The following is a 13,654-nucleotide window of genomic DNA, read 5'->3' on the forward strand; positions in this document are numbered from 1 at the left end:
AAAAATAAGTGGAAAAACTACTAAAATGCATGATATGAGTGCTTGATGTTTAATAATTCTCCCTGCAATCTTAGAAGAAGTAAAAAACATTAAAAAAACAAAACAAAACAAAAAAAAAACTGTGTACCTAATATGTATTGCAAGAAATACCTGTCTGTTTTTAGCTACATGTATTTGTTTTGTCACAGTTTGATCAGCTAGCTAATGTTTGGCATACAGTAGCCCATTTGGGATATAGCGGTTATTAGTTCTGTCTCATTTGTGATTATTTATACTTTATATATATGTGAATTCAAAGTGGCACTTTAATGTTCATTAGTGAACCTTTTTTTTTTAGCTGAACTGCAAGGGATCTGTTCTTGCCCTAGAAAATGGCGGACTCCACGGTTAAGTAGCTTTAGCACATAGGGAACAGGATGTCGATTTGAGACACAAATTGACCTTCTTCCGGTGTCCTTCTTCCGGTCTGAAGGCAAACTTCCGTTCAAGAAGTGACAACATGACGGCGAGCACTTGAGGGATAAGCCAGTGTATGTAGAGTTTAAACACATGTATTATTATTATTATTATTATTATTATTATTATTTTATTTAATAAGATGAATTCAGCAGTCAGTTCATGATGTCATCAAATCGCGACACTTCCTTCTACGCTGCTAAGCTGCACTAACCTAAATTAAGCTAAGCTAAAATGTACAGCTGAAGTTGTTTTGGTGTTTTTTTTTCTTCTTCTCCAGTTCCTTTGCTAACGTTAATTCTGTTCGGAACCGGAGTGTGTTTGTTTATTTACTTACTTATTTGTTGGAATATTGTTATTGTGTTTCTAAATCTGGGGTTTAGTTTGTAGACGTAAATATGGCGCAGGAGAGCGAAACCGGAGATGCGGACAGAGGCAGCGGAGACTCCGTGACGCGAGGCCCGGGCGGAGGCGTGAGGAGTCGGCGGCGCTCCGGAGACACCGCGGCGCAGGTGCGGGCCGTGAAGGCGGCGCTGATGGACGCTCTGGGACCTCATGAGCGGCTCGTCAACTACCTGCAAGCGGTGCTTTTGTGGGAGAGACCTGTCCACAGCGTGCTTCTGTACACACTCACCAACTGCGGCTTCTGGTGAGATGATTATGTTCATTAGACTCCATGTTTAAAAATAAATAAATAAATAAAATGTGGTGTTCGTTGGTGTTAGACACCGATATATATACACACATATAGAAAAGAAAAAGTAAGTAGTTTTTGAAATGTTTTCATATATAGTTACTTATGCGAAAACCTTTTTTTTTTTCTTTTCCATTTGATGACTCATCTTGTACTAGTCTTGTGTTCATCCAATGAGAAAATCTCTCTACTCCGTATATATCCCGCCCCCCAGGGTGTGTCTTGCCCTACAGTTCCATCTTTCCGTTAGAATAAATCCTTTGTTTATTTCAACGATTTTGTGTAAAATGGCGATTATTTTTTTTCCCGAGAGTTTGACCAACTTGCCCGGAATACCTCAGTCTGCTACCTCAGGCTCAAACACGTACGGCGTAACTCCAAAAACACAGCATTCTGTCTGTCTAAAATATCGTCCTCAGTGAAGTTGAGGTGCGTGTGTGTGTGAGAAGGTGGCGGTGAGAAATCCTCCACAGTTGTAAACTAATGAACGTCTATATCGCTACGCTACTGTCAGGTCTGTTTAGATTGGTTTTGTGTCGTATATCAAACGCAATTGGTTGTTTTGTTAATCAGTCAAGCACTTCCGCACGCTGTTACTCTGATTTCCTGTTCGAGAAGGAAACGCATCGACGATACGGAATCGGATCGCGCCTCTCGATGAGTTTCATCGGGACTGGAACGATCACGCGCTACGCAGCTCCGTCTTCAAACCGAAAGACCCTGTGACATGATGTGTCGTTTGTGAACGAGTCGACTCTTTGGACCGAGTCGACTCTTTAATCCGACTCTTTTAGGTGAGCGCAGAATCTGAAATAAAACAAAGCGGTGTTATTTCTTAAACTGGCGTTAGAGTAAGAGTTCGTTAAGTACGCCGCCAGATTTAGGAACGATATCAAAAATCCTCGTCCGGAGCCGTTCGAGAGCAGAAAGAGTCAACTGTTGTCGGTGAGTCGAATCATTCGATTCGCTGAAAAAGAGCTGGAATTACCATCATCCCATCAGCAAGTCCAAATCCACACCCGGTGCACTATATAGTACACTGTTTAAGAGAGTTTTAAGCGTGGTCTATACTATCAAGTGTGCTCTTGATATCCCACAATGCACTGCAGAAGGTTTGTGTTCACATAGTAAAGCCTAGGAGAGGTGGAAATCCTGTAATGCACTTTTTTTAAGGTGTAATGGGCTTATTTGAGACACTGCTGGGTGATTTATGGGTAATGTTTACACCGTGTTAAACTGGGAGCTGGAAACTGTCCTTCCATTATAACTAAAACTAAAGACGTAGATTTCACACACCAAGCAGGTTTCGTGTAAGGTGGGGTTTCGGTTGTTTTTATTTATAAATTTTTTTTAAAGCACAACGCTTTAAAAAAGTCTCCCTCACTTGTTTTATCCGTACCAAAAGCGTCTTTGTAGCTGATTCCTGCTTCCTCAGTGTCGGAGACAGATGGCGCCTGGCTATATTTAGACCGACAGCCAAGGCTGAAGTGTGCCGTCGTTTAAAAAAAAAAAAAAAAAACAAAAAAAAAAAAGAAGAAGAAGGACAGCAGGGACATCTGAGCCAAGGAAACTGCAGCTTTATTTACCGTCTAGAAGATCCATGATATCCACAGGGTGTTAACGTATCTAAGAATAGACAAGACCGCACACGATCGGCGGGATTAGCTACACAAACGTATCAGATCCGGGTCTTACTGTCGTCGGCGTGTCGTCTTTTCGAGTCACGCTTCCTTTGTGATTTCGTCGTGACCGCGTGATGTACGACGAGTCGTGCTATACGGCGTAAGCGTAAGAGATGATTAAAATGAATAATAAAAACACGTGGTTAACAACGTCGTGCTCGACCTCGTGATCCCCGTAGCCCCGCCCCTTATCGCCACTAGAGCAGGTATAACGTGTCCGACGTCACTCGTCCTGATCGAAGAGTTCGTCCGAATCGCATCCTTCCCCACGATCCGACACGCGTCACACCAAGGGATTTCTGATGCGTGTTTTATTTAAGTCATGGTGCAGTGAAAGTAATATCAATTAAAGGAAGGAAAAAAAAGCAGGGTGGTATTTCGTCTGAAAGGGTTGCGTAATGTTTTCAGCGAATCAGAGCCGTGCTGTAAGGAACATCATGTGCCAGGACAAAGGTCATGTTTGGCGAACGTTTCAGCGTGGCGGTGGTGTCGGGACATGTGGACGAGTGCGTTTCAGGAGTTTCCCAGAAGTTCACATGAATGCGAAAAAAATCAATAATTGCGGTTCATATTCGTACGAGCTTGAGGAGGAATCTAAAAGGTGTGAGGAATGTGCTGAACTACAGCAGGTTGTGTGCTACTCGCATGCTGCTCTAACACCTGCCATGAAACGAACCCGGGTTGTTGCCCCGGAGCCCCACGTCACCAGTTCTCGATTTCAGGCCAGCAGCGTTTTGTCGCTGGTCCTGACCTCGTTTTGTCAGCTGAGAGCCGATATTCTTACGCTGGAACGTTCGGAGTCATCAGTTTTTGTGAAGTAGTAGGATTACAGCTGCACCGCTGTTTACTCCACTTCATCTCCTCAGGCTGCAGGGTAACGTGTGTTTTACACACACACTCTGTTACAGACGTGTAATACAGAGCAAACTGAAAGAGGGATTTACCTCTCACTCTCTCTGTGTGTCTCTGTGTCTCTCTCTCTCTCTCTCTCTCTCTCTCTCTCTCTCTCTCTCTCTCTCTCTCTCTCTGTGTGTCTCTCTCTGTGTGTGTGTCTCTCTCTCTCTCTGTGTGTGTGTCTCTCTCTCTCTCTGTGTGTGTGTCTCTCTCTCTCTCTGTGTGTGTGTGTCTCTCTCTCTCTGTGTGTGTGTGTGTCTCTCTCTCTCTGTGTGTGTGTGTGTGTGTCTCTGTGTGTGTGTCTCTCTCTCTGTGTGTGTGTCTCTCTCTCTGTGTGTGTGTCTCTCTCTCTGTGTGTGTGTGTCTCTCTGTGTGTGTGTGTGTCTCTCTCTGTGTGTGTGTGTGTGTCTCTCTCTGTGTGTGTGTGTGTCTCTCTCTGTGTGTGTGTGTGTGTCTCTCTGTGTGTGTGTGTGTCTCTCTGTGTGTGTGTGTGTCTCTCTGTGTGTGTGTGTGTCTCTCTGTGTGTGTGTGTGTCTCTCTGTGTGTGTGTGTGTCTCTCTCTCTGTGTGTGTGTGTCTCTGTGTGTGTGTCTCTGTGTGTGTGTGTCTCTGTGTGTGTGTGTCTCTGTGTGTGTGTGTCTCTGTGTGTGTGTCTCTCTGTGTGTGTGTCTCTCTGTGTGTGTGTCTCTCTCTGTGTCTCTCTCTCTCTCTCTGTGTGTCTCTCTCTCTCTCTGTGTCTCTCTCTCTGTGTGTGTGTGTGTGTCTCTCTCTCTCTCTCTGTGTGTGTCTCTCTCTCTGTGTGTGTGTCTCTCTGTCTCTGTGTGTCTCTCTGTGTGTCTCTCTGTCTCTCTGTGTGTCTCTCTGTCTCTCTCTGTGTGTCTCTCTGTCTCTGTGTGTCTCTCTGTGTGTGTCTCTCTGTGTGTGTCTCTCTGTGTGTGTCTCTCTGTGTGTGTCTCTCTGTCTCTCTGTGTGTGTCTCTCTGTCTCTCTCTCTCTCTGTGTCTCTCTCTCTCTCTCTGTGTGTGTGTCTCTCTCTATCTCTCTCTCTCTGACTACCGCTCTCTCTGTCTCTGACTACCTCTCTCTCTCTGATTACCTCTGTGTGTGTGTGTGTGTGTGTGTCTCTCTCTGACTACCCCTCTCTCTCTCTCTCTCTCTCTCTCTCTCTCTCTGACTACCTCTCTCTCTGACTACCCCCCACCTCTCTCTCTCTCTCTCTCTCTCTCTCTGACTACCTCTCTCTCTTGCTCTCTCTCTCTCAGCTCAGTCATGCAGTCTTTATTCGGTTATTCCACTCGTCCCCTCTTTTATGTCCCACACCGTGTCCCAGATCGCTGCACTATTCTACACCATTTTGTAATATAAATAGTGTGATTATTATGTTCACACTGAAAACCCACAAAAAACAAAGTGCACTTTACGTTCCTGGATGTTTCACTCGTTCAACCGAAAAACCCCCCCCCCCCACCTCAGTGTGGCCGTGGAACGATGGACACTTCATACCCTCAACGCTCACAGCTTCCCTCACGTAGCGGATGGGGAGGGGCTACATCAGGCTCAGACGCTGAACCAGCAGCCACAACCACAACTTACTATCTTGATTTTAAATTGTACAAGCAAAATTTTCTCTCTCTCTCTCACACACACACGCGAATCTACAGAAACGTACACAACCTATATTAAATTCCCAGCGACTGATTACTAAAAACAAACGACGAAACTTATGAAACGATCGAAGCGAGCGAGTCAAAGCCATACGGTGAGAGACGATCCTCCGGGATCAGTAAGCCGTCACCGTTTCAGCCCGTACATCAGATTTTACGTCAAACCCGTTTATTTGTCTTCCAAATCGCATCTCCAGAAACGTCTCGCGTGTTTGAGGGCGCGATCGAGTGCGGAAACACCTCGGCAGAACGAAGTCAGCAGAAGTCAGCAGAACGAAATTCTTGACCTCTGAAGTACATCCAGAACCCACTGTTCTGATTCCTCTCTCTCCCCCCTCCCCTCTCTCCCTCCCCCCCTCTCTCTCTCGTGCAGGTTCTTCGCATTGAGCTCGTTCAGGCTGCTCTTCCTGTTGGCATTGGGACTGGTTCTGGTTGTGTGCGTTGACACGTGGAGGAATCAGATTTGGCCCAAGATCAAAGGTAGTCATGGCTGCCGTCAGCCAATCAGAGCGCGCCTGGTATTTGAACGTCAAAAAAAACAAACGAGTTTTGTCTCCTGACGAAAACGTCCTTTAAATTTAGTTAATATTTCATATCTATTAATTTCCCACATGCACAAATTAAGCCAAATATTCACACGTTTTTAAAATTTTTTTATTAACTTGAACGCGTGTCAACAAGAACACGTGAAAACTGCGCTTGTTGTGTTAAACCTGTTCTCCTGAAACAGTGTAACACCGAGTTCACTACTGTATTAGAATATCGTGAATCCTTTACGCTCCAGTCGTTAGGGAAAGGGCGTGTTCACAACGTGACTTATTATTCTACCTCGCGCCTTACAAACACACGTGTCAAAACGACGGGCGATACAGAGACACACACTGTCATTGCAGTGCTGCTTTCTTTAATCGTGTCAATTCTGTCCTGACGTTCACGCGTCTGTGTGTTTACAGTGAAGCGACTGGATGAAGGTGAAAATGAAAGGTATGCCCGGTATTACGTATATAATAATGAGTGCAGGATGTTTTGCAGAGAGCATCAGATTGCTGATTGTGCGCCTGCTTGTTTGGTGTGTGTGTAGTTGGGGCCTGGTGCAGCCCGGCACCCTGAGCGTTCCCGAGTTGTGCCACCACATGGCTGAGGTTTGGGTGAGCGGAGCCTCGTGTGCTGCAGATCTCATGGAGTTTAAACGACACAACCCTGGCCAGGTGAATCACATGCGAATCCACCCTTTGTTCCATACATCTCCATTACAAACGCCTCAGTGCTTTACATCCTGCTGAATTTGTATCGCCTCCTTCCTCTCATCTAAAATGACTCTCAGTATGATGTTCACACTCTCTCTTCGTCCTGAACTCAGGGACGCTCAGACCGTTGGCATTTTTAAAGCTTACGACACTCTTTTTTTAAACTTGCATTTGACTGCTGATGTCTTTTATTATTATTATTATTATTATTATTATTCACGTTGTTATCATTAACTTTTTAAGAAGCTGCTTTTAAAGGTGCTTTATAAAATAAAGTTGTTTATTATTATTATTATTATGATGATTATTATATTATCTCTGCAGTTCTGTGTGCTGGTGTGTGGGCTGTTCTCTTTCCTGGCCATGGTGGGGCGCTACATCCCCGGATTAGTCCTTTCTTATGTCGCAGGTGAGTTAAAAAAAAACAAAAACCAACCTTCTCGTACACCACATCACTACACTGGCTTGTTTTTGTTCATTTTAATCCTAAAACAAAATCAACCAACCAGAGATAGTGGGCGTAACCATGGAAACGGAGCTAAACAATGATAATAGCAGAACTTTGTCCTTCTCTCTCGCTCTCTCTCTCTCTCTCTCTCTCTCTATATATATATATATATGTATACAAAAACGTACAAAAAAACCCTCGTGGTTAGCACGTTTGCTTCAGGGTCGGGGGTTCCAATCCCACATCCGCCCTGCTCGTGCGGCGTTTGCATGTTCTCCCCGTGCTTCGGGGGTTTCCTCCCCCAGTACAAAGACGTGCGTTGTATGCTGATTTGGCGTTTCTAGTTTGTCTGTACTGTGTGAACATGTGTGATTCTACCCTGCGGTGGTTTGCCACCCCATCCGGGGTGTCCCCTACCTCGTGTCCTGAGTTCCCTGGGATAGGCTCCAGGCTCCCCAGCGACCCTCTGTAGGATAAGCGGTATAAAAATTTGGAAGGCCGGATATTTCACCCACCCCTAGGAAAAAGGTTTCTCTAGAGTATAACACTCACTCCGTCTCGTCTGTTTTGTCAGCGTGGGGCGCGTTGTTGTGTCCGCTGGCGATTTATCACCGGGTGTGGCCGCGGGCGTGCGTGAGGCTGGAGCCGGCCCTGCAGTGGCTGGACTTCAGCGTCAAAGGCTACATGATGTCCAAGCCCATAGACAACCAGTGTGAGTACTAAAGTGTGTGAGAAAATATTTGTCGTAGCAGATTAGTTCCCTGTCAGTCTGCTCTGGAGCTCCTTCCTTCTAGTATTGACCATCGTGTTGACCCGAAGAGTCACCGACTCGAACATCTGTAACCTTTTTCCACCACGTGTTTACAGTCCTTCGTCGACCGATCAGAAGCGGCACCTCGGGCGACGCCAGCGACAGCGAGGAGGAGCTAGCTGCCTTCTGCCCTACAGTAAGTACACTTCACACAAAAACAGCTCCAGTGTGCTACTTGTTACAGTTTGAGCAGGTGCGCTGGGGTGTACGTTGGATAAATGTTCTGAGGCGGGGGGGAAACCCCGTCAAGCAAACAAATAATCTGCTATTGAGCTTGCGAACGGATTCCCAAGTAGACTGTGTAAAGATTCAGTACTCACAAGTGACACAAATATTCCAGAGTCCAGAAATCAGCAACAAACGAATCAGCTTTTCAGACATCAAGCACTTTCTTCCGTTCCTGCATGTATTTAGTAACGGGTTTTTACTGTGAAATTCGAAAATGATTCGCATCAGATAGAGTAGATCTGGATTTTTTTTTTCTTCTTCCCCCTCCCCCCTCATCCTGGAGTTTGACGAGGCAGCGTTTGATAAGGAATTAGCCGTGACTGATTCGGAGCACTCGGACGCAGAAGTGTCGTACACGGAAAACGGCACCTTTAACCTGTCCAGGGGACAGACTCCTCTCACCGAGGGCTCAGAGGGTGAGAGAGACAATGTGTTTACGTCTGTCTTTGGTTTTTATTCGATACCGATTGATACTTTTCTGTTTCATTTGATATGAACGAACGAACTGTTGTTTTTTTTTTTTCTTTCTTTTCTTTTTTCTTTTCTCCTGACCAGAACTCGACAGGCACAGTGACCCAGAAGAGTCATTCGCGCAGGACCTCCCAGACTTCCCGTCTATAAACCCAGACGCCACGCTGATGGACGATGATGACGACCCCAGCCTCGGGCTGCCCAGCTCGGCCGGCCATCATCGCACCTCCGCCTCCTCCGCTTTGCTGGACCTGGACACGCAGCTGGACTCGGACCAGGACGACTTCGACACCGACCTCTCGCTCGGCGGCTTTACCATGAGCTCCGACATCACCGGCGATCTAGCGGGTATCCTGGCCAGCAACATGATCCAGGCGGCTCTCTCGGGGGCCATGCAGGCTCCGCGCAGATACAGGAAACAGTCGAGCTCAGAGCTGGACCCGGAACTGGACCAGGACCAGGACGACTTTGAGCTGCTGGATCAGTCCGAGCTCAACCAGATGGATCCTGTAGGGGGATCAGGGGCGAGAGGAAGCGGCCAGAACAGAACACAGGGATCCGGCTTCCTGTCCAACCTGCTAGGGAAGCCACAGTGAGCCGTGTGTGTGAGTGTGTGAGTGTGTGAGTGTGTGAGTGTGTGAGTGTGTGAGTGTGTGAGTGTGTGAGTGTGTGTGTGGGGTCTGATACACACCTACCTATAGCAACACCTTCTACCTGTTCTCTAGAGCATACTCACAGGTGTACTTCTAGGTGTGTGTCTTGCACGGGTCACGAATGTTGTTGTATCTGAGGTTCCGCTAGTCGGTGGCTCCAGTCGATCACTGTGAAGTCGTTTTTGTTTTCTCGGATGTTTCCCCGTTTTCCCCGACTCTCTTTTCTTTCGTAGGCACAGCAATAGCACACCAGGACCGGGAGAAGTATTACAGAAACCAGCAAAGCAAACGCCAAAACCTTTTAACAGCATCCGAAAGGTAACAAACCGAGCCTTATTTCTAAACCTCTCCAACGGCAAAAATTCTGTACAGTCGGCGTCGTTTAATGTCGATCCACTCGCGATGGGACCAATCCGCCACACATTCCTGTAGAGACGCCGGAGATCACGCGCACCTCCAAGAACGCAGCACGCGGTCAGGCGTCGGCTCGTGACCGCGTCCGCGAACGCTGCCGAACGACCATCGAGGCTTGATTAGAACGTACCGTAATCCTCATTTACCCTGCTTCCTGTTCGACGCTAAGCCGGGGGGGGGGACCCCCGAATATTTCGAGCTCAGAGGTCAGTAACTTCAATTTTGCCAGTATGTCCTGCACCACAAAAAAAAAAAAGGATTATAAAATAAAATATACAGCATTTCTGAGAAGCACTTTACAGCGATGACCCTCTTCACGACCGCACCGGAGCGGGGTTCGGGTTCCCATGGCCCTACTCCGTTAGAACCGTTAACGGTAGCAAGCAACGCGTACAGCGGAAATATCGAGAAGGAGGTAACTAGAGCGTCTTCCTAGAAACGCAAGCAACCCGATAAAAGATGTTTACCAGCGAACACGGAGCAAAACGCAAGCCTGGAGTAACTCATAACAACTGTTTACAACCGCGGTGAGCAGAAAAGCATCTCCGAGCCGGCGGTACATCGGCCCCCGAGGCGAACGGAGCACAACGACAGAAGACCACACGAGGTAGCGCCGCTTTAAGCCGAGAACAGGAATCTGAGCACGGAATCTGGACATCTGAGCGTTTGAAAACTCTCAGCGTGCGTAGGAAAACCCAAACCCGATACCGAAGCCAACATCCGAGAGGGACACGGATATAACGCCGACGTCTCCGATATCTGATCTATCTCGAGTCTGTTTACGTATTTCACCCGCAGTCTTGATTTAAAAGCCCACCTCATGCTGACGTTCCCCTCGGTGGAGTTTTGAGATGCATTCTGATTGACGTGTACACCGCAGTGTGTGTGTGTTAGTAGGAGTAGGAAGCAGTGTGGTGTCGTGCAGTGATGCTTCATTTGCTCGTTTGCTGTGGTGTTGTTTTTTTTTCCTTCGATGACCTGCTCACGTCATTTTTGTTTCATCCTTCTACAGTAGATCTGCAGTATCGTGAGCTCCGGTTTGATCTTTGCTGTACAGGTGAAATGTCCTGATCTTCACCATAGATGTGCGTATAGAAATCTATCGCATCGTCGTCCTGTATACAGCTCTACACTGGCTTCTATAGACGTTACGTGACCATATTCGCAAAAAAAAAACCCACTAAAGCGTATCTATTAGGAAAATCTCCGATCCTTAGCTCGTGCGTGTAGAATTCGCTGCGTTTGCAACCTACAGACATCTAATCTGTAAACAGCTGGATAGATTAGACTGCAGTTCTATTAGGCAAAGTTCATTTCCCGTTACAGTTATAGTTACATTTAAAACAGTTAAAAATATTATCGTGTTTTATCACGTTACAGCAGCTATTAACAGCCGCTTCCTCACCAGCACCTCGTTTTTCCTTCAGGGTTAGGGGTTCGATATCTCTTGATGATGATTATTGTTATTATTATAATAATAATAATAAGAAGAAGAATAAGTCGAAAAGCAGAAACACACGGCGTGTCGTTATACGTTTTCATTTGCTTGGTAGCACGTCGTTAACCCGTCTATAGGGACGTCCGCCTGACGATTCCCTATGTATGTTGTTGCTATGGTAACGATAACGTATCACAGTGGGCACGTTAAGATAAATGACGTAGAGCCGACGGAAACGCCACGTTGTCTTGTACCGGGGTGATTGGGGGAGGGGGGGGAGACACGACTTTACAGCCAGAGCAAATGTAGGGGTTAGAGTAGATTATGAACTTTGTTTTTATTCGTATTTTCAAGTAATAAAAGGCGTTTTTATTTAAAATATATATATATAATTAATGCAGAAAAGGAGAAGCTGGACACACGAATTTGAAACGGATTTCTGAAAACTGGGTTAAAGAAAACGTGAACGAATCGCTCCCCCCCCCCCCCCCCCGCTACCCACAGCAGATGAAAGAAAAGAGCGTAATGAAGAGATTTGACGTGTTGCTCTTCTTTCATTCGTGTTAAGTGCGCCCTTTATCCTGCTTTTGATTAGATTTTTTTTTTCTCCTGTTGTTCGTGAAATCGCGGACGTTTTTCCCTGTCTTCGCCTGTCCAACCAGCACACGAGTGCCCCTGGCAGCCATGTTTGTGTTCGGATAGACATTATATCTCGATGTAGCACGGAAACACGTGACTTTCATCCTCGCCATCATCACGTCATCTTTTCCACTTCAACCCAGCGTAAAACCTTTTCACGCCCATATTATTCCATATCCGAAGGGAAAATATTTCAAATTCGAACCTCCTGCGGGAGCCACTCGAACTCGCTTATCTTCCAGTACTTACTTCCTGTCCAATATGTACATCTATGGTGATGTTATCTTGACATTTACGCAGTTGCACATGCTAGTGGAGGACTTGTAGTCCGTTTTGCACCCGAATTGAAAGAAACTGACATCCTGTCGCTGATAAAGAGGACACGTGCCAGTCATCGCTATATAGTACTCTACATACGTCACGCTATTCCACGCACACGATAAAATAACGACTTCAACCTTACGTACTGTTCAAAAGCACGGGCTTTCGTTAGAATGAATCTAACATGGCATCTCTGCAACTACAGAGTAAGGTTCGAGGCGTGCAGTCGGTATAAAAACAACGTCATGACGTTAAGGCGAATTCATTACCGGCCGATTTATCGTGTGTTTTAACGCTAACATTGATTGGCGCATGTCTGGTACATATTTTATTTTCACGAATAAGAATTGAGGACTAATCAGCGCAAAAGCCTGACGTGCAAACTTTAATTAAAATGATAAGGCCCTTTTTAAAATTTTGTATTTATTTATTTTTTTTTAAAAAAAAAAAGAACCGCACGACGTGTGACGGACGTCATTTGCATCGCCGAATCACACACACATGCCGACGTGTTTCTTTTTCCACGCTGTCTTTCCATGAGGAGAAACGTAATCGGCGGTCGTCAACTTATTCTCCTGTCGTGAGCCGGAAGGAAATCACTTGACATTAGGATCCAAACGAAACCATAAAACATCAAACAGGAGCGAAATATCAGCATTCCGGCTGCCTGTGTTCACCTCACAACATAAACGACTTGTAAAGAGATTTTTTTTTTTCTAGATAAAGAAATGGTAATTTAATAAAATGTGTAGTTGATAAAGAATTGAGATATTCTGCAGCATAAGCGTCATGTACATCTGATAGATCTTCTGTTACTCTGTAGATTTTTGATATGTTTTGATGTGCAATGAATAAATTCTGAAATAAAAACCTTTCCCACTTTTTAAACGTCTCTGTTTTTATTCCTCTTTTTTTTTTCTTCTTTTATAAAAGTTGTTGAAATTATCAGTAAAAGGACGATCATTTATGGAATTGTATTCTAATTTGACCGAATTGAACTGAATTGCACCCAAAGACGGTCGACGACGAAGTCGTAGCAGTGTCCAAGATGTATTATTAATTACCCTTGTGCGTCCTTAGGGACATTTTCGTCTTCGTCGTTTCGTCGGTGTTAATGCAAACGGCTTATAAAGTTTGCAAAACTTTGCAAAACTGTGTGATATTTCACTCTCATTTGCTTTTATGACTCTATTCTAAACTAGGTACTTGACATAGTTACACTCACGACCTTAAGGACAAAAATGTCCTCGTTGAAACCCGCAATATTTAATCTCTGTGACGTTTAAACATAAAATCGATGTCGGTGAAAGTGGAAAAAAAAAAATATTAATATAGAATATTTTCATGACTGGTTTTGGACCTGGACATTTTTGTCCTCTGTGGACGTATGTGTAACTTTTTTTTTTTTTTTTTTTACCGACGCACAAGGGTTAAAATCTCAGCGTATGAGCAACGCTCATCTATAGGACGACGGCATACGCTGACACGAAACTCACGGACGGCTACGAATATGATCGTTGCGATCGTGAAACATAAATGAAACACGCTAACGGACAGAAACGTATCCTCGTCACCTCAGGCTCACTCTGAAGAACG

General features: G+C 45.4%; 1 protein-coding gene across 2 annotated transcripts; it reads left to right on the forward strand.

The window, feature by feature from the left end:
• Window positions 1-447: 447 nt before the first annotated feature.
• Window positions 448-12,946, forward strand: retreg3 (reticulophagy regulator family member 3). Of its 2 annotated transcripts, XM_053617311.1 has the most exons (10): window positions 448-530; window positions 840-1,105; window positions 5,762-5,868; window positions 6,342-6,372; window positions 6,470-6,596; window positions 6,960-7,044; window positions 7,658-7,795; window positions 7,951-8,030; window positions 8,406-8,538; window positions 8,678-12,946. In XM_053617311.1, exons 2-10 carry the CDS (start codon window positions 855-857, stop codon window positions 9,187-9,189), a joined length of 1,464 nt encoding a protein of 487 aa, XP_053473286.1. In that variant the 5' UTR covers window positions 448-530; window positions 840-854; the 3' UTR covers window positions 9,190-12,946. The 2 variants fall into 2 exon arrangements, with proteins under 2 accessions (XP_053473286.1, XP_053473293.1); XM_053617318.1 differs by lacking the exon at window positions 448-530 and having other exon boundaries at window positions 577-1,105.
• Window positions 12,947-13,654: the final 708 nt, after the last annotated feature.

The sequence above is a fragment of the Ictalurus furcatus genome, chromosome 2 (genome assembly GCF_023375685.1).
Source record: "Ictalurus furcatus strain D&B chromosome 2, Billie_1.0, whole genome shotgun sequence".
Classification (NCBI taxonomy): domain Eukaryota; kingdom Metazoa; phylum Chordata; class Actinopteri; order Siluriformes; family Ictaluridae; genus Ictalurus; species Ictalurus furcatus.